Here is a 26,177-nt window from a genome sequence, read left to right as displayed (position 1 = left end):
AGGGGAAGGTCTTAAACGATCCTTGCTTTTAAAGAAATAGTCATGACAGACTGATTATTTAAGCAGATAACTGCACCATTCTGATCATCTACATATTCTCTGCAAGGTTACTTTCATCACGTCGGCTTGATCTTTAGGGTTTTATTTCTGCTTATAACTTAATTAATTACATACATTTGAAGACGTATAGAAATAAGAAAGGAGGAATCACTATCAGAGCATTAATAAGGAAATGAAACTTTATTTATTAGAATGGTTTTGGTTTTATTTTTAAAAGCAATACATTCATGCATTTGGTTCCTAAATTTGCTTTTGTAAATATTATAAATTCTTCTCAATAGTGTATACATAAGTGTATTATATTATAAGTATTACTCCACTTATTTAAAAAAAGTATTTTTCTTTGAAAAAAAAAAAAAAAGGCTATACAAATTCCTTTTTAGAAAATTAGAAAAGTCAATCCAAAATACTTTTATAAACACAATAAACACAATTCTAAAATAAGTGAGTAATTGTTTCTTCATAGATGACAAATGGGAGAAATACTGTCATTAAGGTGGCTTGAAAAAGACAACTTTTATGCTATTTAAACTTCTTCTTCTGACTCTAAATGATCAACTCTAACTCCTCCTAGAGGACAAACCTCATACAACCACCAAACTCAGACTAGACCTTCAGACTGTTCTGATCTATCTATCTATCTATCTATCTATCTATCTATCTATCTATCTATCTATCTATCTATCTATCTATCTATCTATCTATCTATCTATCTATCTATCTATCTATCTATCTATCTATCTATCTATCTATCTATCTATCTATCTATCTGCTCTCTCTCATTACCCTAATTTCTTCTCCTATTTATTCTTCTTGCGTTTGCGGTCCTCTGCAAGCTTGAAATTTTTGACAGTAGGCGGGGGTAATTTGCATATTCATTGATCCATGTATATTAAATGAGGCAAAGGTGTATCGCTATTTTAAGGCATGAAGATTTTTTTTCACTTGAATTTTTTAAAAAATATGTAATTTTGGTGATCAAAGATGAATTTTAAGGGATAAAATAATTGATTGCAGGGGGACTTTAAGTACATTTGCAAAATACACACAAAACGCACACTGGCCATCACACACGTGTACCGAATCTCTGTCCAGAAGTATTGAGGGCAATGCAACTATACATTCACTCTTTCTTATTCTTTTGTGCTTTGCCATCAGGATGCGTCTTTCTGAGACATTTATGGAAAAAGAAACTGCATGTTTTAATAAAGAGGAATGTGATCAGTGCAACAACTGAGAGTAAGAAGGCCACTACGTCCAGGCAGTGGTACTGATACCAGCTCAGGTCATGTGCCTGAACTCGAAGATGTTTAGCTCCTTTATTCCTCATCACAAACTCGATCCAGAAAACTGCCTGGTCCAGAGGCTTCATTGGCTGATCATGGTGGATTCTGGACAGTCTCATGATGCTTTCTTTGTACCTGATTAGAGAAGAAAAAGAAGTGCTGCAAGATAAGCTCTACAAATGATCAACTGAGAAACACCATTTTATGGTTCTTTTTAAACAACTGAAATTAACTAGTCGAGGCCTTTGGAAATGGATTATTTCAAGCTTATGAAAGACTTAACTCACGATGGATTATTTAAGACAGTCTTGAGCGCGTCCACCATGTCTTTGGACTCCATTGTGTTGATATCAAGAACAACAGCAGCTCCTTTGGTTTTCATGTGCATCATGTTATCAGGCTGATCAGCAAACAGTGGCAAACCCACCATTGGGACGCCATGATAAATAGCCTCATACAGTCCATTTGTCCCACCATGGGTAATGAAGGCCTTTGTTTTTGGATGTCCTGTCAGATAAAATGAAGTTAGTATCTATCTGACACTAATTATTGTTCTTTGTGTATAACGAGCACACATGACAAAACTTTCCTTACCGAGCAAATCATTCTGTGGGATCCATTCGTAGAGTTTAGTATTGGGGGCGAGGGTTTCTGGTGTTTTTCCACTGTAACGCCAAACAACCTGTGGAGACAGTACTGAGCATATGAACACCTGAGCAACAGAAAAGTTGGGTTCTGTAAACATTTGATTTGTTTTTCCTACTGAGAAATGTATTTTTAATGATAATGTATACTAGTAAACCGTTTAAGACACATCTACAGGTCTCTGAGGTTGTTAATAGTACACAATTACATTCTGTGATGAACAGATTAAATTAGGCTCTTAATCACATATAAACACTGATCAACGCACATACATCAAATATGGTAAACAGACGCTTGATATGCAAGAACCATTGAGGTTTGTTCTCACGTGTCTTGCACGTACAGCTGAGCTTCAAATTACCATATTTGATGCACTCAAAAAATGTTGCACACCTTTTGTGGGATCTGACCAAGAGCAGAAGCAATAGTGTTTGCTCTTTCCAGTGTCAGGTTCTTCATTATGGAACCCAATGAGAAAACAACAATGCCATGATCTCCTGAGCTCTGAACAAACTTCTCCAGATCCTAAAGACACAAATGAGAACATGCTGTTACACAAAAACAGAAAACAAGATTTGATGCACCATATATGCCATGTAAACTACATAAAGTATCATATAGTAAACATCTTTACATAGGAAATAGAAATTGTGGGGAAAAGAAATGTATCACTCTCTTGAAAGTGTTCATTCTGGTTCTGAACCCACAAAAAACAAGATAAGCAGTTTACAAAATTAGATGATATTGCAAATCCTTAATCCCCAACAGAGCCAAATCCCTCTCCATACACACATCCACTGATATAAAGTTGCTTGATCTATTCGAGTCAGGATTCCTTATTTTTCATAAATGTAAAGGCATCAAAATATTTTAGAAGAGCATATATTTCAAAATAATATATGGCAAAGTCATTACCTTTGACAGAGGCTTGGCAGGTTTGCAGTGTAGTCCTCCAACAAATTTAAAGTTAGGCAGGAGTGGGCGTGGATACTCAAAATCCCAGTAAGTTCTAATCAACCAGATGTCAGCTTTTCCCATGGTCTCACACATTGTTGTAGGTTTGCCTGTGACATATGGACAGATATAGTCTGCTGATGCACAGTAAGTCAAGTCACAAAGTATCAGAAACAGTATCTGAAAGATTAGCCTATTGCGCAATTCAAGCAGAAAAGTTAACCCAAATAAAAAATAAAAAAAAACAACTACCCCGTATTTCAGTGTAAAGCCGATCAAAAGTAAACCTTGTGTTCAGGTGAAACATGGTTGTATAAATGATGTAGAGGAGCATGTTTTCAACTCTCTCTGTGAAGCTCATATGGTCAGTGAGGTGATCCTGCACAAAGTATCAGAAACAGTTCACCTGTCCCTCATTAATTAACTCTTTAGCTCCTTTGTCTGCTCTAAGTATTTAAGTCCTCAGTTTCAGTCTGTTCCTTGTCTTGTATTGTTAATGTTTATATTACAAGGTTGTGCCACAGACATGCCCTTCAGTGAAAACTTAAGATCTCTGATATTTATCATTGCTAAAGTCTTAAGATTAGACTGATAATTTGATGTTGATCTGGTTAAATCTCTATGAGGAGTTAATCACAGTGTAATACATGCCATTTCCTGTTGCCTGCAGGTGGCGCTATGACTGTAACTGAATATTGTTATGAAGATGTCTTCAGGCCAGGACTCTAATAAAACATGTGAAGTTTGGGGCAGATCGGAGAGATTGTATGAGTTACAACAACTTCCTGTTTCAGGCTGTTTCAGGGCAAAACATCAAACTTTGTCAGGCCGCCACGGACACGCCCTTCAGTGAAAACTCTAGATCTTCGCAATATAACGTCACAAAGGCCTTTAGATTAGACTGTCCAAATATTACATTGATCTGATTAAAGCTCTAGGAGGAGTTTGTTAAAGTACAGTGTCTGGAAGTGGCTGAAGATCAGAGGACATTAACAACCCTCATCCAGTCCCATCCAGAAAGCATTTGGGCGCTCCAGATCATCCCGAGCCCATATTCCTGAACGTTGGGACAATTTCATCCACTCCAGAGTCCACTTCAGCCCCAGATTCTGCTCCAGCATTCAGCCCAGTGCCCGCTCCTAAAACAAGAATTCCTGAGTACGTGCCAACCCATGAGTCCGCTCCAGAGTGTCGGCCGAGTCCTAAAACTGCTAAATCTTCAGCCAAAAGGAGGAGGTTGAGGAAGACTATCCTCTTTGGCAATGGCCCCTGACCAGAGTCCAGCTATGGCTCCAGCCCCTGAGTTCAGTCCAGTCTGCTCCAGTATGTTCTCCAGAGTCCACTCTTGTATGTTCTCCAAAGTCTGCTCCAGAATGCTCTCCAGTGTCTGCTTCAGCCCCAGAGCTCAGCCCAGGAAGCACTGCACCGTCTATAATGGCTCTGGCAGTGTGTGTGTGTGTCTGGGCCATAGATTCATCCCCTGAGTCCACTCCAGTGTCGGCTCCAGCCCCTGAGTCCACTCCAGTGTCGGCTCCAGCCCCTGAGTCCACTCCAGTGTCGGCTCTAGCCCCTGAGTCCACTCCAGTGTCGGCTCCAGCCCCTGAATCCACTCCAGTATCGGCTCTAGCCCCTGAGTCCACTCCAGTGTCGGCTCCAGCCCCTGAGTCCACTCCAGTGTCGGCTCCAGCCCCTGAGTCCACTCCAGTGTCGGCTCTAGCCCCTGTGTCCACTCCAGTGTCGGCTCCAGCCCCTGAGTCCACTCCAGTGTCGGCTCTAGCCCCTGAGTCCACTCCAGTGTCGGCTCCAGCCCCTGAGTCCACTCCAGTGTCGGCTCCAGCCTGCTCCAATGTTGGCTCCAGCCCCTGAGTCCATTCCAGTGTCGGCTCCAGCCCCTGAGTCCACTCCAGTGTCGGCTCCAGCCCCTGAGTCCACTCCAATGTTGGCTCCAGCCCCTGAGTCCACTCCAGTGTTGGCTCCAGCCCCTGAGTCTGCTCCAGTGTCTGTTCCAGCTCCTGAGTCCGCTCCAGTGTCGGCTCCAGCCCCTGAGTCTGCTCCAATGTTGGCTCCAGCCCCTGAGTCCACTCTAGTGTTGGCTCCAGCCCCTGAGTCTGCTCCAGTGTCTGTTCCAGCTCCTGAGTCCGCTCCAGTGTCGGCTCCAGCCCCTGAGTCCACTCCAATGTTGGCTCCAGCCCCTGAGTCCACTCCAGTGTTGGCTCCAGCCCCTGAGTCTGCTCCAATGTTGGCTCCAGCCCCTGAGTCCACTCTAGTGTTGGCTCCAGCCCCTGAGTCTGCTCCAGTGTCTGTTCCAGCTCCTGAGTCCGCTCCAGTGTCGGCTCCAGCCCCTGAGTCCACTCCAATGTTGGCTCCAGCCCCTGAGTCCACTCCAGTGTTGGCTCCAGCCCCTGAGTCTGCTCCAATGTTGGCTCCAGCCCCTGAGTCCACTCCAGTGTTGGCTCCAGCCCCTGAGTCTGCTCCAGTCTCTGTTCCAGCTCCTGAGTCCGCTCCAGTGTCGGCTCCAGCCCCTGAGTCCACTCCAATGTTGGCTCCAGCCCCTGAGTCCACTCCAGTGTTGGCTCCAGCCCCTGAGTCTGCTCCAATGTTGGCTCCAGCCCCTGAGTCCACTCCAGTGTTGGCTCCAGCCCCTGAGTCTGCTCCAGTCTCTGTTCCAGCTCCTGAGTCCGCTCCAGTGTCGGCTTAAGCCCCTGAGTCCACTCCAATGTTGGCTTCAGCCCCTGAGTCCACTCCAGTGTTGGCTCCAGCCCCTGAGTCTGCTCCAATGTTGGCTCCAGCCCCTGAGTGCACTCTAGTGTTGGCTCCAGCCCCTGAGTCTGCTCCAGTGTCTGTTCCAGCTCCTGAGTCCACTCCAGTGTTGGCTCCAGCCCCTGAGTCCACTCCAGTGTTGGCTCCAGCCCCTGAGTCCACTCCAGTGTTGGCTCCAGCCCCTGAGTCTGCTCCAGTGTCGGCTCCAGCCTCTGAGTCAGCTCCAGTGTCGGCTCGAATCCCTGAGTCCGCTCCAAGGTTGGCTCCAGCCCCTGAGTTCACTCCAGTGTTGGCTCCAGCCCCTGAGTCCACTCTAGTGTTGGCTCCAGCCCCTGAGTCTGCTCCAGTGTCTGTTCCAGCTCCTGAGTCCGCTCCAGCCCCTGAGTCCACTCCAATGTTGGCTCCAGCCCCTGAGTCCACTCCAGTGTTGGCTCCAGCCCCTGAGTCTGCTCCAATGTTGGCTCCAGCCCCTGAGTCCACTCCAGTGTTGGCTCCAGCCCCTGAGTCTGCTCCAGTCTCTGTTCCAGCTCCTGAGTCCGCTCCAGTGTCGGCTCCAGCCCCTGAGTCCGCTCCAGTGTCGGCTCCAGCCCCTGAGTCCACTCCAATGTTGGCTCCAGCCCCTGAGTCCACTCCAGTGTTGACTCCAGCCCCTGAGTCTGCTCCAATGTTGGCTCCAGACCCTGAGTCCACTCTAGTGTTGGCTCCAGACCCTGAGTCCACTCTAGTGTTGGCTCCAGCCCCTGAGTCTGCTCCAATGTTGGCTCCAGCCCCTGAGTCCACTCCAGTGTTGGCTCCAGCCCCTGAGTCCACTCCAGTGTTGGCTCCAGCCCCTGAGTCTGCTCCAATGTTGGCTCCAGCCCCTGAGTCTGCTCCAATGTTGGCTCCAGCCCCTGAGTCTGCTCTAGTGTTGGCTCCAGCCCCTGAGTCTGCTCCAGTGTCTGTTCCAGCTCCTGCGTCCGCTCCAGTGTCGGCTCCAGCCCCTGAGTCTGCTCTAGTGTCTGTTTCAGCCCCTGAGTTTGCTCCAGTGTCTGTTTCAGCCCCTGAGTCTGCTCCAATGTTGGCTCCAGCCCCTGAGTCCACTCCAGTGTTGGCTCCAGCCCCTGAGTCCACTCCAATGTTGGCTCCAGTCCCTGAGTCCACTCCAGTGTTGGCTCCAGCCCCTGAGTCTGCTCCAATGTTGGCTCCAGCCCCTGAGTCCACTCCAATGTTGGCTCCAGCCCCTGAGTCCACTCCAGTGTTGGCTCCAGCCCCTGAGTCTGCTCCAATGTTGGCTCCAGCCCCTGAGTCCACTCCAGTGTTGGCTCCAGCCCCTGAGTCTGCTCCAGTCTCTGTTCCAGCTCCTGAGTCCGCTCCAGTGTCGGCTCCGGCCCCTGAGTCCACTCCAGTGTTGGCTCCAGCCCCTGAGTCTGCTCCAGTCTCTGTTCCAGCTCCTGAGTCCGCTCCAGTGTCGGCTCCAGCCCCTGAGTCCACTCCAATGTTGGCTCCAGCCCCTGAGTCCACTCCAGTGTTGGCTCCAGCCCCTGAGTCTGCTCCAATGTTGGCTCCAGCCCCTGAGTCCACTCCAGTGTTGGCTCCAGCCCCTGAGTCTGCTCCAGTCTCTGTTCCAGCTCCTGAGTCCGCTCCAGTGTCGGCTTAAGCCCCTGAGTCCACTCCAATGTTGGCTTCAGCCCCTGAGTCCACTCCAGTGTTGGCTCCAGCCCCTGAGTCTGCTCCAATGTTGGCTCCAGCCCCTGAGTGCACTCTAGTGTTGGCTCCAGCCCCTGAGTCTGCTCCAGTGTCTGTTCCAGCTCCTGAGTCCACTCCAGTGTTGGCTCCAGCCCCTGAGTCCACTCCAGTGTTGGCTCCAGCCCCTGAGTCCACTCCAGTGTTGGCTCCAGCCCCTGAGTCTGCTCCAGTGTCGGCTCCAGCCTCTGAGTCAGCTCCAGTGTCGGCTCGAATCCCTGAGTCCGCTCCAAGGTTGGCTCCAGCCCCTGAGTTCACTCCAGTGTTGGCTCCAGCCCCTGAGTCCACTCTAGTGTTGGCTCCAGCCCCTGAGTCTGCTCCAGTGTCTGTTCCAGCTCCTGAGTCCGCTCCAGCCCCTGAGTCCACTCCAATGTTGGCTCCAGCCCCTGAGTCCACTCCAGTGTTGGCTCCAGCCCCTGAGTCTGCTCCAATGTTGGCTCCAGCCCCTGAGTCCACTCCAGTGTTGGCTCCAGCCCCTGAGTCTGCTCCAGTCTCTGTTCCAGCTCCTGAGTCCGCTCCAGTGTCGGCTCCAGCCCCTGAGTCCGCTCCAGTGTCGGCTCCAGCCCCTGAGTCCACTCCAATGTTGGCTCCAGCCCCTGAGTCCACTCCAGTGTTGACTCCAGCCCCTGAGTCTGCTCCAATGTTGGCTCCAGACCCTGAGTCCACTCTAGTGTTGGCTCCAGACCCTGAGTCCACTCTAGTGTTGGCTCCAGCCCCTGAGTCTGCTCCAATGTTGGCTCCAGCCCCTGAGTCCACTCCAGTGTTGGCTCCAGCCCCTGAGTCCACTCCAGTGTTGGCTCCAGCCCCTGAGTCTGCTCTAATGTTGGCTCCAGCCCCTGAGTCTGCTCCAATGTTGGCTCCAGCCCCTGAGTCTGCTCTAGTGTTGGCTCCAGCCCTTGAGTCTGCTCCAGTGTCTGTTCCAGCTCCTGCGTCCGCTCCAGTGTCGGCTCCAGCCCCTGAGTCTGCTCTAGTGTCTGTTTCAGCCCCTGAGTTTGCTCCAGTGTCTGTTTCAGCCCCTGAGTCTGCTCCAATGTTGGCTCCAGCCCCTGAGTCCACTCCAGTGTTGGCTCCAGCCCCTGAGTCCACTCCAATGTTGGCTCCAGTCCCTGAGTCCACTCCAGTGTTGGCTCCAGCCCCTGAGTCTGCTCCAATGTTGGCTCCAGCCCCTGAGTCCACTCCAGTGTTGGCTCCAGCCCCTGAGTCTGCTCCAATGTTGGCTCCAGCCCCTGAGTCCACTCCAATGTTGGCTCCAGCCCCTGAGTCCACTCCAGTGTTGGCTCCAGCCCCTGAGTCTGCTCCAATGTTGGCTCCAGCCCCTGAGTCCACTCCAGTGTTGGCTCCAGCCCCTGAGTCTGCTCCAGTCTCTGTTCCAGCTCCTGAGTCCGCTCCAGTGTCGGCTCCGGCCCCTGAGTCCACTCCAATTTTGGCTCCAGCCCCTGAGTCCACTCCAGTGTTGGCTCCAGCCCCTGAGTCTACTCCAGTGTTGGCTCCAGCCCCTGAGTCTGCTCCAATGTTGGCTCCATCCCCTGAGTCCACTCTAGTGTTGGCTCCAGCCCCTGAGTCTGCTCCAGTGTCTCTTCCAGCTCCTGAGTCTGCTCCAGTGTCGGCTCCAGCCCCTGAGTCCACTCCAATGTTGGCTCCAGCCCCTGAGTCCACTCCAATGTTGGCTCCAGCCCCTGAGTCCACTCCAGTGTTGGCTCCAGCCCCTGAGTCCACTCCAGTGTTGGCTCCAGCCCCTGAGTCTGCTCCAATGTTGGCTCCAGCCCCTGAGTCTGCTCTAGTGTTGGCTCCAGCCCCTGAGTCTGCTCCAGTGTCTGCTCCAGCCTCTGAGTCAGCTACAGTGTCGGCTCCAATCCCTGAGTCCGCTCCAAGGTTGGCTCCAGCCTCTGAGTTCACTCCAGTGTTGGCTCCAGCCCCTGAGTCCACTCTAGTGTTGGCTCCAGCCCCTGAGTCCGCTCCAGTGTCGGCTCCAGCCCCTGAGTCCACTCCAATGTTGGCTCCAGCCCCTGAGTCCACTCCAGTGTTGGCTCCAGCCCCTGAGTCTGCTCCAATGTTGGCTCCAGCCCCTGAGTCCACTCTAGTGTTGGCTCCAGCCCCTGAGTCTGCTCCAGTGTCTGTTCCAGCTCTTGAGTCCGCTCTAGTGTCGGCTCCAGCCCCTGAGTCCACTCCAATGTTGGCTCCTGCCCCTGAGTCCACTCCAGTGTCTGTTCCAGCCCCTGAGTCCACTCCAATGTTGGCTCCAGCCCCTGAGTCCACTCCAGTGTTGGCTCCAACCCCTGAGTCCACTCTAGTGTTGGCTGCAGCCCCTGAGTCTGCTCCAGTGTCTGTTCCAGCCCCTGAGTCCACTCCAGTGTTGGCTCCAGCCCATGAGTCTGCTCCAGTCTCTGTTCCAGCTCCTGAGTCCGCTCCAGTGTCGGCTCCAGCCCTTGAGTCCACTCCAATGTTGGCTCCAGCCCCTGAGTCCACTCCAGTGTTGGCTCCAGCCCCTGAGTCTGCTCCAATGTTGGCTCCAGCCCCTAAGTCTGCTCTAGTGTTGGCTCCAGCCCCTGAGTCTGCTCCAGTGTCTGTTCCAGCTCCTGAGTCCACTCCAGTGTCGGCTCCAGCCCCTGAGTCCACTCCAGTGTCGGCTCCAGCCCCTGAGTCCACTCCAATGTTGGCTCCAGCCCCTTAGTCCACTCCAGTGTTGGCTCCAGCCCCTGAGTCCACTCCAGTGTTGGCTCCAGCCCCTGAGTCTGCTCCAATGTTGGCTCCAGCCCCTAAGTCTGCTCTAGTGTTGGCTCCAGCCCCTGAGTCTGCTCCAGTGTCTGTTCCAGCTCCTGCGTCCGCTCCAGTGTCGGCTCCAGCCCCTGAGTCCACTCCAATGTTGGCTCCAGCCCCTGAGTCCACTCCAGTGTTGGCTCCAGCCCCTGAGTCCACTCCAGTGTTGGCTCCAGCCCCTGAGTCTGCTCCAATGTTGCTCCAGCCCCTAAGTCTGCTCTAGTGTTGGCTCCAGCCCCTGAGTCTGCTCCAGTGTCTGTTCCAGCTCCTGCGTCCGCTCCAGTGTCGGCTCCAGCCCCTGAGTCTGCTCCAGTGTCTGTTTTAGCCCCTAAGTCTGCTCCAGTGTCGGCTCCAGCCTCTGAGTCAGCTCCAGTGTCGGCTCCAATCCCTGAGTCCGCTCCAATGTTGGCTCCAGCCCCTGAGTCCGCTCCAGTGTCGGCTCCAGCCCCTGAGTCCACTCCAATGTTGGCTCCAGCCCCTGAGTCCACTCCAGTGTTGGCTCCAGCCCCTGAGTCTGCTCCAATGTTAGCATCAGCCCCTGAGTCTGCTCCAGTGTCGACTCCAGCCCCTGAGTCTGCTTCAGCCCATGAACCTACTCCAGAGTCAGCTCCAGCCTCTGAGTCCGCTCCAGTTTCGGCTGCAGCCCCTGGGTCCGGTCCAGTGTCTGTTTCAGCCTCTGAATCTGCTCCAGTCACTGAGTCTACTCCAGTGTTAGCACAGTCCAGATTCCACTCCAGCCTATGAGCCAGCTCCAATGTCCACTCTAGTTCACAACTCCATAGCTCCTCCCAAGTACATGTTTTTGTTATATATGTCCCCAGCCATAGTGGCAAAAACAAGCTCCCATAGCAAGGCCACAGAGACGATCCTTCCTGGCAACCCTGCAGTGCCGGCATCACCCTGCTCACCTGCCCTATTATGGCCAATCACAAAAGTCGATTAAGCAACCAACTGTAGAATACGCCACTGCATTTATTACCTATTTCTTTATTGCATTATGTTTTTGTGCTGAATTCATATAACATTCATAGGCTAAAGATGGAAATCCCTTTCATTTCCCTAAAAACCAATTTGAACTGGAGTGCCCGATCATTGGTTCATTTGTCCTATCTGCTCTCCCTCATTACCCTCCTAATTTCCTCTCCTATTTTTCTCCTTGGGTTTGCAGTCCTGTGCAAGTTCATCATCAGTTGGTGGTTGTTTTCCCCACATGGGATAGGATTTTTATTTTTTTAATTTTTACTTTTTGATTAGATAAAAGCCCATTTTGACCTCTGAGTCATGCTCTGTTGTGTTCTCTTTCTGCCAGCAGACTCTTCTGTTCGGCTTTTCCTTGGAGGTTCGAGATTTCGCATGCTCCACGTCAACCTTTCTCAAGTATAGAGCTGTGTACGAAATTGCCCCCTATACCCTTAAATAGGGCACTATTTGATGGGACAGCCATTTGTAGTGGTGTCTGAAACTATTGTAGAGGTTATCCTATAATAACTGATGTACACTCAGCGGCTAAAGAATACCCATAATGCACTGTGAGGGTTGTGCTGAATTAATTCCCGCATCTGACCAGAAGATGGTGCTTGCAGCTGAATCATTCATAACTTTTCCGAACCGGTCATCCAATGTGGGTACAGCATAATATCATACAGGTATAAATTCCTTTTTAATTGATTATTAAATTGTTTAATTAAGGTTTATACGTAGTTTCAATGACAGAATTCATTTGTTCAGTTCAGAATAAATCTTTTCATTACTACTGGAGCTGCCAGTTTGCACTCAGTCTGAATTCACTCATTTTCATTCACTCCCTCAAGTGGACTATATTAGTGGAGTAATGTAGGGAATAGTGAATGAGGTTATAGTGGGTGTCTCAGAGCTCTCGTCTCTGCAGGAGAGTAATGGGAGTCACCAGATCAGCAGGCGAGGCTGTAACGAGTGTGCTCCCTGAATTGTTCACGTGACAGTGACGGTTGTGTTTAGATAAGGGCATCATTTTCATTGCATGATCTAGAAACACCCACAAATTTAGGAATGCCCACTTTTGTTCTGCAGAGACCTCAAACTCACTCATTGTGAACAATGACAATAAACCTAAACCAACTTTACTATTTATGGATATGACGAGACTCACACGGGCGAGCGACGTATGCAACTTCCCTCGAAAACCATCCCAAGAGCTCTAAACTATAAACACTTTCAATAGGCTTACCATAGTGAATCAGGGGAGGACAAAAACATGTTTTGGAAGGATTGATAATGTATTGACTTTTTGTTAAAATTTTGTTAATTTTAAACAACAAAAAAGTTACATAGTGTACCTTTAAAATGTGTACCTAGTGTACCTTTGTTTTTAGAAAATGTAAGTGCAATTCTCAGATGTCCTTTTATACCAGGGGCTTTCAACCTTGACAGAGGTTTCTTATAGTTTATTATAACCTAGTTCTAGTTAATTTACAATAGCTTAACTGTCCAGTAAGTGGTTAAAGGTATACCAGCCAAAAAAAAAGTTCACTATTGCTATCATTTCTAAGTAATAATTAATTAATTCAATGATGAATAGCAAAAATGAGAAATATAGCTGCAAACAGCAATTATAATGTTAGTTAGTATGTTATTGGTCATTAGCTAACAATGACCAAAACATTTGTTACAATATTTAATAAACTTTGTTAATAAAACATACAACTGTTAGTGTTAGCTTAAGTCTATTAAATAATATTAACAAAGATGCATTAGTAAATGTATTATTGATTGATTACAGACATCAGAAGAGAAACACTGCACAGCAGCGTTAACCAGTTTCCTGTAATGTAATGCCAATGTAACAGAAATATAGTGTTATTTTTTTTTTAAAGAAAATATAACTTTGCTAGTATGTCAATAAAAAACGCGTCATCAGTCTGAGAGAATTTCGCACATCCCAATTGTTGCATCCACACAGTGACATTGACAGTCACTGGGGTCCATGAACTATTTGTTTACCCAAAATCTTCAAAATATCCTCTTTTGTGTTCAGCTAGGGTGACCAGACGTCCCGAAAAATTCAGGACAGTCCCGAAATCTAAACTGTTGTCCCGAATCCCGAATCTGGCCCTAATTGTCCCAAAAATTATACTAAAGCAAAATCTTGAGTAGTTATTGTCTGATAAACATTAAAAACTGTCTGCGGAGGTTGAGTCGTCCTGTCCCCGCCGGCTGCTCATTGGCTGCAGCATCTTTTTTCTAATTTCTAAAACAATACCGTAGGTATTCACTACACAATTATTTCGTTATTTTCGTTTAAGCTTATTAGCGTTAAACTATACAGAAAGGTCTGATTTACGCACGGTTACTTGACTGTTAACAGTCATTGTTTCTTTTTTCTTTTCACAATGACATTTGAGTTCATGATTTTTGAAACTCATACAGGTTTGGAACAACGAGGGAGAATAAATGATGACAGAATGTTCATTTTTTGGTGAACTATCCCTTTAACTGCAGGCTCCAGTGAAACTGCTGTTATTAGCTGGTCATTCACAAGTAGCCAATCTGATTTAGAATTTGATTTAAAATTCTGTTTGCAGCTCGCAATTCTGTTTTCTTCCCCACCACCACGGAATAATAACAACAACAACAACAACAAAAAGTAATTGCGACTTTTTATCTCACAATTCTATTTTTTTCTAGCAATTGCGAGTTTATTCTCACACAAAAGTCAGGAGTGCGAGAAAAAAGTCTTAACTGTGAGATAAAAAGTCGCAATTACATTTTATTTTTATTCACTGGCATACGTTTCCAATTATAAGCTTTTTCTAGCTAAATTTATCCACAATATATATATATTATATATATATATATATATATATATATATATATATAAAATTATATTCGCGAGGGGTCACCGTGATTTTGCCAAGTAAGACTTTGGTGGTTGATTGGAATTCCAGGATCAACAATCAGATTTGAGGGACAAGTTTACCATTTATATCAAGTTTAGGCTTGCAATCAGGGTTAGGTGCTTCTACATCAATGTTATTCATCTATCTTTCCCCTCTGATTTTAGGGATAAGTTATGGGTAGGATTGGGTTTAGGGGTAGGAATAGGGTTAAGACTAAATTTTCAGACTGGAATGGCAAAATCACGGTGACCATGCGCGAGGACCTTACCTAACACTTCACTGTAGAAATTATCGAAATTTTTCGAGACCATCCGAAATAATCCGGAATAAACAACATGCATCATCATATTTTTCACTCTCTCCATGAAGCTCATGTGATCCGTCATGACCGTCGGAGGAACCGGCACATAAGAGGGCGGCGTGGGCACCTGTCCACACATCCTCTCCATGGAGAACCCGAGAGAAATCCGCAGAGAGAGTACGAACGGCAGCTCCAGAATCTCTGCCAGCAGGTCACCGCACACCATCTTGGGATCATAGAGGAGCACATCAAACTTCAGATCCCTCAGGCGAGCCATCAGCGCGTCATTACGCAGCATGGTGCCGCACACGGTGCGGTGTATTTTGTTAATTATCCCCGTCAGTTCCATCATCTGGAGACCAATTGAGACCCTGCTTGGTGTGGGGTGCTGTGTAGAGATGTTGAGCATCTGTTCGGTCAGGCTGTGCACCTCATGCACCTTCAGAGGCACATCAAACACCAGGAACTCAAACCTCTCCTGCGCTGTGAAGTTCACGGTCGGCGAGGCTGAGCTCACCAGAAGTGTCACGCTGTGATTGCGGTTCAGCAGTTCTTCCACGATGTTGCGCATGTTGAGCCAGTGGCTGTACTCTCCCGGCAGCACGAGCACGTTTCCACCGTGCGTAAAGCTCGTGCCAGTCAAGAGGAAGATTACGAGAAGCGTGCATGACTTTCCCAAGAACTGCATGGCAGAAGCACTCGTGAAGAAGCGACTGACAAACACTCTTCCCTCTTTGCACTGAGATAAATAAGATAGGCGTGTGTCCAGGGAAGAAGTTTGGTGTAAAGTCACGTCACGAGTAAAGAGTCAAGAAACACTCCCAGATTTACATAAACTATCATCCTCTTGTGAAAAAGGTTGCTTGATTGTAATGAATGCGCACTTCAAACTTGAACTTCAAATTTTTGTTTTAATCTTTTGTCATGCTTTAAAGTAGCCTACATTTATTTTGAGTGTCGACTGACATACTGAAGCACATGTAAAGTAGCCTAATTGATTATAATTTTAACAGAAGTGTGTTATTCAATATTACATTTAAAGTTAATATATTTTAAATGTACTGAATTGCAGCTTCATCATTATAATAAAATGTGTAAATACAAATACATTTCAATACATTACATACAAGTTTCAGCAGAAATGAGTTATATAAAGTATATTTTAGTTTACATAAATGCTTGTCTTTAACACTTTAATCATATCTCAACAATTATGAAATTACATAAAGATGTACTTAAGTCATACTTAAGTGTGTTAAAAATCACTCTAAAGTTCAGCTAACTGCATTTTATTATAAGTTTAAACTATAATACAGTAACATGCCGTTGTCAAAAATCAGCCAGTTTGCACTGAAGTATATTTCCATTATAATTAGTCATTTTTAAAAGTATGTACTTTTATGTACTTTTTTCATAAATGTTAATAAATTAAAAAACAAAATAACCATAAATAAGAAAACGGGGAAAATAATAAAGGTATATTACCTGGTGGTATAGCAGTTTGAGGATAGCGCCACCTGCTGGTCATGAAAAAGAAAGCTGATTTTGCTTATAACGTTTGCACAAATATGTCACATATCTGTTCATTACTAGATACAAGTTCGAAACATTGTAACTATATCAGTAATTATGTGAATATGTTATATAAATCTTATGTTACTGTCTTTCCCCCACACATTCGTCAACTGCCCCGTTGACATAAATTGCCTCAATGACATAAACTGAGATCACATGACAACTCAGATATGAAATTAACATTGCATTTTTATATTTATGCACCAAGAAATATATGAAATAGCACTTGTCTCATACGGCATCAGAAAACATAAGTGTTCATTTTGTGTTAATCATTTAAAAAGATGATAGTAGGCCTACATTTCAGAAACTGCATCTTGATGACTCGTGAAAGTAAGGCTCTTGGTAACTTTCAAAGGCTCAAAAAGAAAGATAGGGCATAAGGTATCAAAAGTCTACGGCTCAACACGTGTACGACCGCCGTTTCGTCATCAGAGCGCGACCGCAGCATGAGAACGCTGACATGGCCGCGTCCATGGAGCTGAGACTCACTTTAGGGATCTGTTTTGTTTTTATTTCGGGGTTTTCTTCGGTCGCCGCGCTCATCGAGGGTCTGTACTGCGGGACTCAGAGCTGCTATGACGTGCTTGGAGTTCCGCGCGACGCCAGTAAAGCGGAGATCGGACGCGCGTACCGCCAGCTGGCCCGAAGATACCATCCGGACCGATATCAGCCCGGGGAGACCGGCGACACCCGCGAGAGCGCGCAGCAGAAGTTCCTGCTCGTCGCGACTGCTTACGAGACGCTCAAGGTAATGTGTACACTTCCTACAGCTTACAGGCTGAATCCATCAGACTATATGCAGACCCTGGCGCTCCTCTGATTGGTGTTACTGTGATGTTTCTGTCTGACTGAATGAATATAGAGTCTTTATGTTTTGACAGTTAATGTAAAATTTCAATGCTTTGTCAAACCAACATCACAGTTTGTCTCGAGTCTCGACTTTACCTATATAGTATGTTGTTATTCTTATTTTTCTGACACTAAGAAGTCAGTGGAACATTTGCTATTTTTTAATTATCACAGAAGTTTTCCTGTCTAATTAAAGGTAGGGTAGGCAATTTCGGAGAGGCTAGCTTTGAGCCCCTCCCTCCCTTCACAGTATCTCCAAAGCCACGCCTCCTTCAGAACGCATGAACGCGCACAGCCTGAGCAGAGTCGGCAAAGCGTCACGAGATTAAACTAGCTCATGTCTCAAAGCACATAACGGTACAATAATAATGAACATAATTTACAGAGCTCTAGTTGTACCACCTGACTGCTGCAGATTCATGTCAGAAACGCTTCAGTCCGAGTCTGAGGACGCGAACAGCTCTAGGTAGTTAATGACGGTAGTTAAGGCGTGAACGCAGCATAAGCTGGTTGTTTTGGTTCAGGAGGAGCAGTAAAAGGCGCTGCTGTTTAGTGACTGTACTCCGCATCGCCTCACAGAACGCGCTGATGACGTGTGATGTTATATTCAGACAGAATGCAATGATTGGATGTACGTTTTTTGGTCCTGAGACTTCCACAGAAGATATAAGTACGTTTTAATATTTAGACCTCTTCTATTATTATTATTATTGTTATAGTTATTGGGGCTGGGTAAAAATATTGATTTCTCGATTTTAATCGATTCTCATTTTTACGAACCAATATCGATTCTTAAATCCCAAGAATCGATTAGTCTAGTCTGTTTTCAGTTGATGAATGAGCAGAATATGTAGCTCCTCCCATCCAATAAATCACAATAATCTTTGTTACTTTTGATATGAAGCAAAGTCTCAGATTTCAAATGACGTCCATCTTATTATGATATTCAGAAAATAAATACAGTTTTGGCGCTGTTTAATGTGGCGTGACAGATTGCTTTAGCGCCTCAGTTAAAGTGAAGCATGTGATCAGGGGCGTAAATTTCATCGGACAGTAGGGGGGGACAATAAACATAAAATTTCTCAAGAGCAATTTTTGAAGGGGACACAAATAATACAGCCACAATTTTACTTATAAAGGATATATGTAACGTAATGTTACACAGAAGAAAACCTTACTACTATTATTAGTGTAGCATGTAGACTGCCATTATGCTCAATGTTTCTCTTTGGTTCAATAAAAAAAAAACGTACTAAATTGACCAAAATATTCAAAATCATTTATTTATTGGAATATTTTTGAAGTTTTTTACAACCAAGTCACCAAAATACGATGAATATACTTTGAGCAAAACCCAACACACAACAGTAAATCTTCTAGCCTTATTACAGTTCACATATTCTTATCACACGGTTAATTGTTGTTGGTGTGGGTGACATAGTATCCAACAAACTATTGTAAACAAGCTACCAAACACGCTAGGTAACATTATAATTGCTAAAATAGCTCACGGAAAAAAAAAAAATCATGTTATCATCTTGCTTTTTTTGTTATGACTAATTACTCAGCGTCGTCAGCATTAAAGCAAAAATAACCACTTCATCCGATGTGTTTGAATAAAATAGCCTTAACAGCCTACTTTCTAGAGCTCCTCTTAACTACCGTCTGTCTTCTCTCCCGCCGGCGCCGCCGGATTTCTACACGCACGAGTGTGACGTGCGCGGTGGACCAAACCACTGTGAGGCAAGGGAGGGGTGACTCAAAATGTTTCTAAACTTAAAACGCCTGTTTGCGTTTGTATTGCTTTAATTGTTAAACAATTATTTTAAAAATATATCATTTATTTACAATACTTAGAGTGGTATTTAATTATATTTTTTGGGGGGGACAGCACTCAGATAAGGGGGGTCATGTCCCCCCCGTCCCCCCCGCGATTTACGCCCCTGCATGTGATCATCCTCTCCTCCGCTTTAATACCAGTTACAGCGAAATAAACATGAACATCTGAAGGTATGTTAAAATATACAGTACAACTTACTGAAATCCGTGTCATGTCTCGTGTAATCGCTCAATCAGTGCTTCAACCTCGAAAAGACTCAGTAAAACTTAAACAATGTCACGTGACGTCAGTTTTACCTCAGAAAAACATATTCAGTGACCATAAACTCATTAGTCAGCTACAAAAATTAAAATGCTATAGAGAGCAGCATTCTGATAAATATTGCTATGCACCGTTACATATTCATGATCATTTTTAATGTTCTTCAATATTTAATGCATGTTTGAATAAATCAGTTATGACAGCCGCGATTTAAATGTTTATATTTCAAAAAAATGAATTGGAGTAGAAATATGATTATGTAATTCTAAACTTTATTTATAATAAAAACATCATTGTGTGTAATTTTTAGTGTTTGTATATAAATAAGTTAATTTAACCTTCAATATTATTATAGTAGCACCAGCTGACTCTCATGTGTAGTTTACAGCATTAGCTGAGATTTATTTCCTCTAGAAAATTTGCCATGTGCTGAAACTGAAATACTACATCCAAAATAATTGTGAATAGCATGTGAATAGTAATTGAATCGAATTGTGAAAATTGTCAATACCTAGCCCTAATTATTATTATTATTATTATTATTTATAAAAAAAATTGCCTACCCTACCTTTAAGCCCAAAGAATACATTGTTCTCCATCTCATGAACATAGTAATTTCTGACATCAGCAGAGTCAAATGGGCAAATTCTAGTAAAGTTGTTCACAATAGCTAATTCAGCTGGAAAAATCATGTGACCAACTTCAACCCGATGTGAAATTTGCATGTGGAAATCTTTTTCCCTCATGGGAAATTCCTGAACGTGCATTGCTATTGAAACGACTGGATTTTGTTTAAGAGAGAAATTAAATGGAGAGATTTCTGTCTCTTAATTGAAAGTCTGTAAGTTACAGTTTCTAAATTTGACCTTCTACAGTTTAAGGCCTTAAAAATGTCTTAAACTGGAGCAGAACGTCTTAAATTCAATATCATTGCATTAATTTAAATGAGGGGCCCTATGATTTCTGCGATGCCGAAAACATGTATAGAATCGCAGAATTCATAAAAATTGAATTTTTACTGTATGATGTGGAATTTGTCAACTTTTAGATGAATAAATCAAAAGCAGGACAGTACACTTAAAGGGATCGTTCACCCAAAAATTAAAATTCTGTCATCATTTACTCATGTGAGGATATAGTTCACCCAAAAACAGAAAACAGAATTTGGTAAAAATAAAATGGAATTTGAGGAAAAATTAAATGTATTTCATAGGGCCCTAAAAAATCTATTTGTTTTGGTTAAACCTTTAAATTGCTGTTAAATTGTATATATTTCATGATTAATTAATTAGACTAATTAGACTTTTTGACTAATACAATTTAACCATTAAAACTATAAATATATAATAAAATGGATTTCATAGGGCCCTGAATTAAATTTCAAAATTAAATTGCAAAAAAAAAACTCAGGATTTTTGTTCTTCAGTACAAATATATAAACATCCTTAAATCAAGGTACATTTACTTGAGATGCAGAATGAAGAAATTAAGTCTTGTTTTCCAGGAAGAAATTGAAGAAAATTAAGTATATGCTTAAAAATATTCTTAAAATCAGTGGGTTTGAAAATTACTTTTTCATTTGAATTAAGTTGATTTTTCTGAACCCATTGGCAGATATTTGTTCATGTTTTAATCATAAAAAACACTTTAACAAGATTTCACAAGATTTCTTATCTTATGTCATTTGGCTTCTCAAATAAAAGTATCTTGATTTAAGAATCTTTTAGGCATTTGCACTGGAAAACAAGACAAAACTACTGAAAAAGAACATAATTTTTCCCCCCAGTGTAATCAGAAGGTACAGTGAAAGTTATTCCCATTTTCTGTTTTGTTTTATAAAATTAATTAAAAAATAATGGAGATCTGCTGGAAATTGTATTTTCAAACTTTGAAGTGTTGCTAATACAACTCATGGTGTGCTTCCTAGTCATTTACATTTAGAGCATCATGTTCACTTACATTTAATATAATTGGTCTTAAAAAGGTCTTTAAAAAGTCTTAAATTTACCTTCATTAAACCTGCAGAAAGTTCACAAAAATGTGTTCGCTCTATGGTGCCATTTTACATCACTTGATCATTTAATTATGTAAAAAAAATTCCACAAACCTCGCAAACTTTGGCAAATCCAGCTGTGTTGGTCCGTGTCCGCTGGAGTGAAGGAGACCCACTCAATAGCGCTCAGTGTTAGAGGACTGACTGACACTCTTTAATACACGTCTGTTCATCTATCCACAATGAAAACACCTCAACGACATTTGAAATCTTGTTTTAACATTAGACTTATGCTTTATCTCAGAAACTGAATCACCTATATAGAATTCAAATGATGACAGACATTCACGTATTGCTTTCCCTTGCATGTTTAAGACGTGGTAAATCGTCATGACAGCTAAATAGACTGTAAGATCTGTAATACTGTGATTTTCAGGATGAAGAGTTACGTAAGGACTATGACTACATGCTGGATCACCCGGAGGAATATTACAGCCACTACTACACCTACTACAGGAGAAGACTCGCTCCCAAAGTAGACGTTAGGATAGTGATTCTCGTAACGATTTGTGCAATCTCACTGTTTCAGGTAAGTTCACCGCAATCACAAAATGTTCCTTATATCCTGATCATTTACAGACCCTCATGACAAAATGCCAGAAGAATTTGGTTCATCAGATAGGAGCCAATACAGAACTGCGTCTTCTGACTGTCCTTCAGAACTACACCAGATCTACACCCAATTTTAAATTCCACTAATTGGGTGCACAGCAACAAACGCTGTACAAATGCTGTTCTTTGCTAAAATTGTTGTGGAGCCAAACTTTAAGGCCTATAGAGACTTTGAAACCTGGTGGGATTTGAAGTATTATTACCCACTGCTCCGACAGACGCTCCTTGAAAAAGCAAATGCATTGTGGGCTATAACTTCTGAACCTCAAGTCAGAGAGTTAAAGGCCCTCTTTCCACCTGGTAACTGGATCACAAGTGGACAATGCTATATACAGTTGTTAATGGGGTGTAAAACGTCCACTTTCGACCACTTCCAGAGGGAGTTGAAAACGCATTCGACCGGATTGTTTTTGTAGTGTAGACGCTCATGTAGTTGAATGTGTTCTAACAGCTACAAAAGACGTCTGCTCTCCACCTACTGGCCTAAGGCGTTCGGTAAGAGCACGCTAGCCAGACGGATTTAAACTTGGTCTGCTGAAGGACCCGTTTGGTTTGAAAGCGAAAAATGTACCAAGCACCATGTTCTCTCACCGTTCCTGATTTCTAACACACGCTCACAGCGTTCGGCCAATCTTGCGGCTGTCAGGGCGGAAACGAAAGCTGCTGCTCTCTGTATGTTTTTTCGTTTCGACACGTTCATGTGTAAATAGCATGAGCTTATTTTGTTCATTAGATCGAAAGATTTGGAAAAAAAAAAACATACATTTACCCCCCATAAACCCTCCCCTCGAGGAAATCAGGACAGAAGCCGTTGAAGGTGGACAAAGAGATCAATTAAAGTACCGGGTGTAAACGGATCTGTGTCTTCCTCGCCCACTTGTGACCCGATCGACCAAAACGGGGCCAAAGATCCAATATCATTGTATTCTTGGTTTAAGGTAGAGCTGCAAGATTCTGAATAAATTAAGAATCATGATTTTTTTTGTTCACTTCAAAATAAAGATTGACTAAAAAAATTAAAAGTAATTTAAAATATTTAAGAAATCGGGTTGAGTGAATGATTCATACGCTGTTTACATTGCATAGACAGTGCAGCGCTTCAGAACATGACTCGGTATTGGCTGTTCATGTGAGCAGCACGAGGCGTGTGTGTGACGACGCCGGAGCCGCCCAAAACAGAGTCGCGTTTTGACGTAGAACATGGAAGACATTGTTGAATAAAGTTGTTATTTTTGTTGCTTCGTAACATTAAGGTTGAACCACTTTAACGATGTCTTTACTACCTTTCTGGGCCTTAAAAGTGATGATAACGTTGCATTCTATCAGAGGTCACAAAGCTCTCGGATTTCATCAAAAATATCTTAATTTGTGTTCTGAAGATGAATGAAAGACGAAAGTTACGGGTTTGGAAGGACATGAGCGTGAGTAATTAATGACAGAAATTTCATTTTTGGCTGAATTAACCCTTTAATGACAAATACATTTTTTAACAGTCACTTGTCTCCACCTACTGGTGTAATGATGTAATTGATACAACTGTTAATCGAAGCATCAAGTTTCTTTCAAAAGGTGATTTCCTTTATTTTGATCACTACTGTAGACATCAGTGTTTATAGCTAAACTATAAACTTTCATCCCTGTGATAATTTGAATGATTGTAAGACAAAAATAATGATAATGTGAGGTTAAAGCGGTTTCATATCTATACATGACAACGGCTCTCTCTGGATCAGATCTGAACGTTCAGGATAAGAACATTTAGGAATAAGATTGTGTGGGTGTTTGAATAGAGATTGTGGTCTTTTAATGAGTGACTACAAGTTTAATTTTATTTGTCTTTTCAATCTTTTGTAATTAAACACTCACCTTAAAGGGATATTTCACCCAAAAATGTAAATGTTGTCATTTACTTCCCCTCATGTCGTTACTTGTGTGTTAGTGCAGGAACATTCTTAACAGCCAAATGACATTTACATTTGCGAACAAGAGCAATCGACAAAGACAAGAAACTGATTGATAATGCTCAATGAAGATATGAAGAGTTCAGTTCCAAAACGCGATAAATCCATTTTGATTAATTCGAGTAAAAATGTGTTTTATTTACCAAGAAGGCGGCGAGACGAAAACCACTATTTTCTGTTTCAAACTTTCACATAGCATATTTTGGTTATAAAAACATTAAAAATTCAAATTTACATTTTCATTTTAAAAGGTTTATTATAAAAACAGACTATTTTTCCCCCCAAAAGCAATAAATCCATGACACGTTTTTTTCTTTCTTTCAAAATGCAATTAATCCATCAATATAAAAGTTATTTTTCATATTGAAAATACACAACAAAGTAATTTGTTAGTGGCATTTTTCCTCATCTTCTGAATCTCCTCACATAATGATTACATTTCCATGACTCGCGTCTCTTCCCCACCGCAGAAACCACCACAGGTTCATCAATGCCGTCAAAATTATTCATTTTTCTGTTTTTGTTGATCACAAAGCACAAAGCAGATAAGGAAAACTAGGATGTTGGGTGTATTTGAATGGTGCGCTGTGATTGGTTGAGCGGATATCTCACGTTCTGCAGAGAAAGCAGACTGGCGTTTGTCACGTTTTGGAAAGAAAGGGAGAAAACATGACAGAATAACACGATGGATATCACATTTAGTGCAAAATTAATAATACAATACTGATTTTGGTGGAAACTGAATTTATTTTTATTTTTTTTTAAAGTGCCGTTTATCACGTTTTGGAACCAAACTCTTCATCCGCTTTAATAATTCAATAAGGAATATATATTTTATCAACCGCAGGTCTTCTCCAAACCTGAACCTTCTGTTTGACTAAGATTAGAGCTAAACGCTGTAGGACCTCCAGGACCGGTGCTGAAGAGCCGTAGATTGATGTATAGAATATGGCTCATACCGTCAGCGGTTAGAGCAAGAGCTGTCCTTTTAACAAACAGATGTTTGTTTGTGTTTGCAGTATTACAGCTGGTGGAGCAGCTACACAGAAGCCATCAATTATCTGATGACCGTTCCCAAATATCGCATCCAGGCTACCCAACTGGCCAAGCAGCAAGGACTGCTGAACAGAACCAAAGAAAAGGGCAAGAACCGGCGATCCAAAGAGGAGATCCGCGAGGAGGAGGAGCAGATCATCAGAGACATCATCAAGAACAAGATCGACATCAAGGGTGGCTATCAGAAGCCCAATATATCGGACATCCTGCTCTGTAAAATCATTCTGTTCCCGTACCATCTGTGCACCTACGTGGCGTGGCACTGCTCGTGGTTTTACCGCTTCACCGTCCGTGGGGAGGAGTATGGGGACGAGGAGAGACTTTACATAATCCGCAGGTACATGAAGATGTCACAGGCTCAGTTTGACAGTCTGGACCATGGCCTGAGAGACACTTTCCTGAAGCAGCAGCTCTGGATCAAAGAGAACTATGAGGTTTGGACAAGATTTCTTTCATTCACGGAATGAGTGTTTGTCACAGTTTGTGAAAGTTAACACATGCAATTTAAACACGTTTAAAACTTATTTTTAAAAAACATAGTTCTGATATTTTATGGGGTGCCAATAATTCTGACCAATGTGTATTAGAGAAAAACATTTATATCATAAAGAGACCCCCCCCCCCCAACTTTAATTTGTTTTACTTCAATGAAATTTTAGATTTTTGTGCATTTTTTGAATGAAATATCAAAAGGATAACATTGTAGATTTATTTGCACAGATCATATTTACCAATAATTCTGACCACTCTATATATTATATATAATATATTTGCACAGTTGTTTTTCTGTAAATAATTTAAAACATGATTAATAATCAGATTCCCTCGGCCCAGTATAGAAAGTTGTTTCTTCATCACTTTAATCGTGAGTGTGTGGTGTGTTTAGGACGACAGACAGACTGATCATACTGTGTGTTTGTGAAAGGCCTACCGAGAGGAGCAGGAAGAGGAGATGAAGATGAAGATGGCCACAGACTCGCGATGGAAACGCTACAGGCGCTGGATGAGGAGCGAAGGTCCTGGACGCATCACTTTTGCTGACGATTGACCTCACGCACACAGTGCCGTCCCAGATGCGCGTCCAAACGGCCTGAGCTCGTTGGTGTGTGATTACACTCGGCTCTCTGCGCCTCGTTTACAAAGAACTGACGATGTGCACCTGCTGCCTTTTCTCATATGATATAAGACGATAAAGGCGTTTTGATTGTACCTATGGAGGGTCATGTGATTTTTCAGTCTGCTTAAGAGGATCAGTTGAGACTGTTTTGGAAACGTAAAGAAAAATAACTGGAGGAATGTGATCACAGGCTGTAGAAACCCAGGAATGCCTCATTTCAGTCACTGAAGTTTCTGTCTCTGTTTCTTTCTACATAAATGTCACGTCATCCAGTGCTGTTTTTATCTCTCTGTTTCTCTTTTATTTTGCATATATGAAGTCATATCTAATTGTTCTGTTACATGGTACTTCAATAAAGTTTTATAGTTCAAGGTTTGGTTAGGCAGACTTTGTCACTATAAAGAAAAGTTGCCATACAGTAGATCTATATGTTTATTATTTAATTTATTATTTAGTTCTCAGTGCAGAAACACAGATGCACATAAAGCGA

The 26,177-nt window shown here is 43.5% G+C and overlaps 2 protein-coding genes across 13 annotated transcripts; one reads left to right on the top strand and one right to left on the bottom strand.

Moving 5' to 3' along the window:
- Positions 1 to 28: 28 nt before the first annotated feature.
- LOC137033828 (UDP-glucuronosyltransferase 2A1-like) lies at positions 29 to 19,483 on the bottom strand. 11 transcript variants are annotated; one of them, XM_067406197.1, is made up of 8 exons: positions 16,428 to 16,535; positions 15,846 to 15,880; positions 3,198 to 3,324; positions 2,907 to 3,055; positions 2,385 to 2,516; positions 1,941 to 2,028; positions 1,634 to 1,853; positions 118 to 1,481 (listed from the first exon to the last, which is right to left on the bottom strand). In XM_067406197.1, exons 3-8 carry the CDS (start codon positions 3,304 to 3,306, stop codon positions 1,184 to 1,186), a joined length of 996 nt encoding a protein of 331 aa, XP_067262298.1. In that variant the 5' UTR covers positions 3,307 to 3,324; positions 15,846 to 15,880; positions 16,428 to 16,535; the 3' UTR covers positions 118 to 1,183. The 11 variants fall into 11 exon arrangements, with proteins under 11 accessions (XP_067262307.1, XP_067262306.1, XP_067262298.1 ...); XM_067406196.1 differs by lacking the exon at positions 16,428 to 16,535 and adding an exon at positions 16,236 to 16,358 and having other exon boundaries at positions 15,846 to 15,877; XM_067406195.1 differs by lacking the exon at positions 16,428 to 16,535 and adding an exon at positions 16,236 to 16,347.
- dnajc25 (DnaJ (Hsp40) homolog, subfamily C, member 25) lies at positions 16,270 to 26,095 on the top strand. Of its 2 annotated transcripts, none has more exons than XM_067406208.1 (4): positions 16,270 to 16,686; positions 21,318 to 21,470; positions 24,534 to 25,004; positions 25,457 to 25,584. In XM_067406208.1, exons 1-4 carry the CDS (start codon positions 16,399 to 16,401, stop codon positions 25,490 to 25,492), a joined length of 948 nt encoding a protein of 315 aa, XP_067262309.1. In that variant the 5' UTR covers positions 16,270 to 16,398; the 3' UTR covers positions 25,493 to 25,584. The 2 variants fall into 2 exon arrangements, with proteins under 2 accessions (XP_067262309.1, XP_067262308.1); XM_067406207.1 differs by having other exon boundaries at positions 16,273 to 16,686; positions 25,496 to 26,095.
- Positions 26,096 to 26,177: the final 82 nt, after the last annotated feature.

This window comes from Chanodichthys erythropterus, chromosome 13 (assembly GCF_024489055.1).
Source record: "Chanodichthys erythropterus isolate Z2021 chromosome 13, ASM2448905v1, whole genome shotgun sequence".
Lineage (NCBI taxonomy): Eukaryota > Metazoa > Chordata > Actinopteri > Cypriniformes > Xenocyprididae > Chanodichthys > Chanodichthys erythropterus.
The sequence above is the reverse complement of the archived record's forward strand: the minus strand, read 5'-3'. Positions and strand labels throughout refer to the sequence as shown.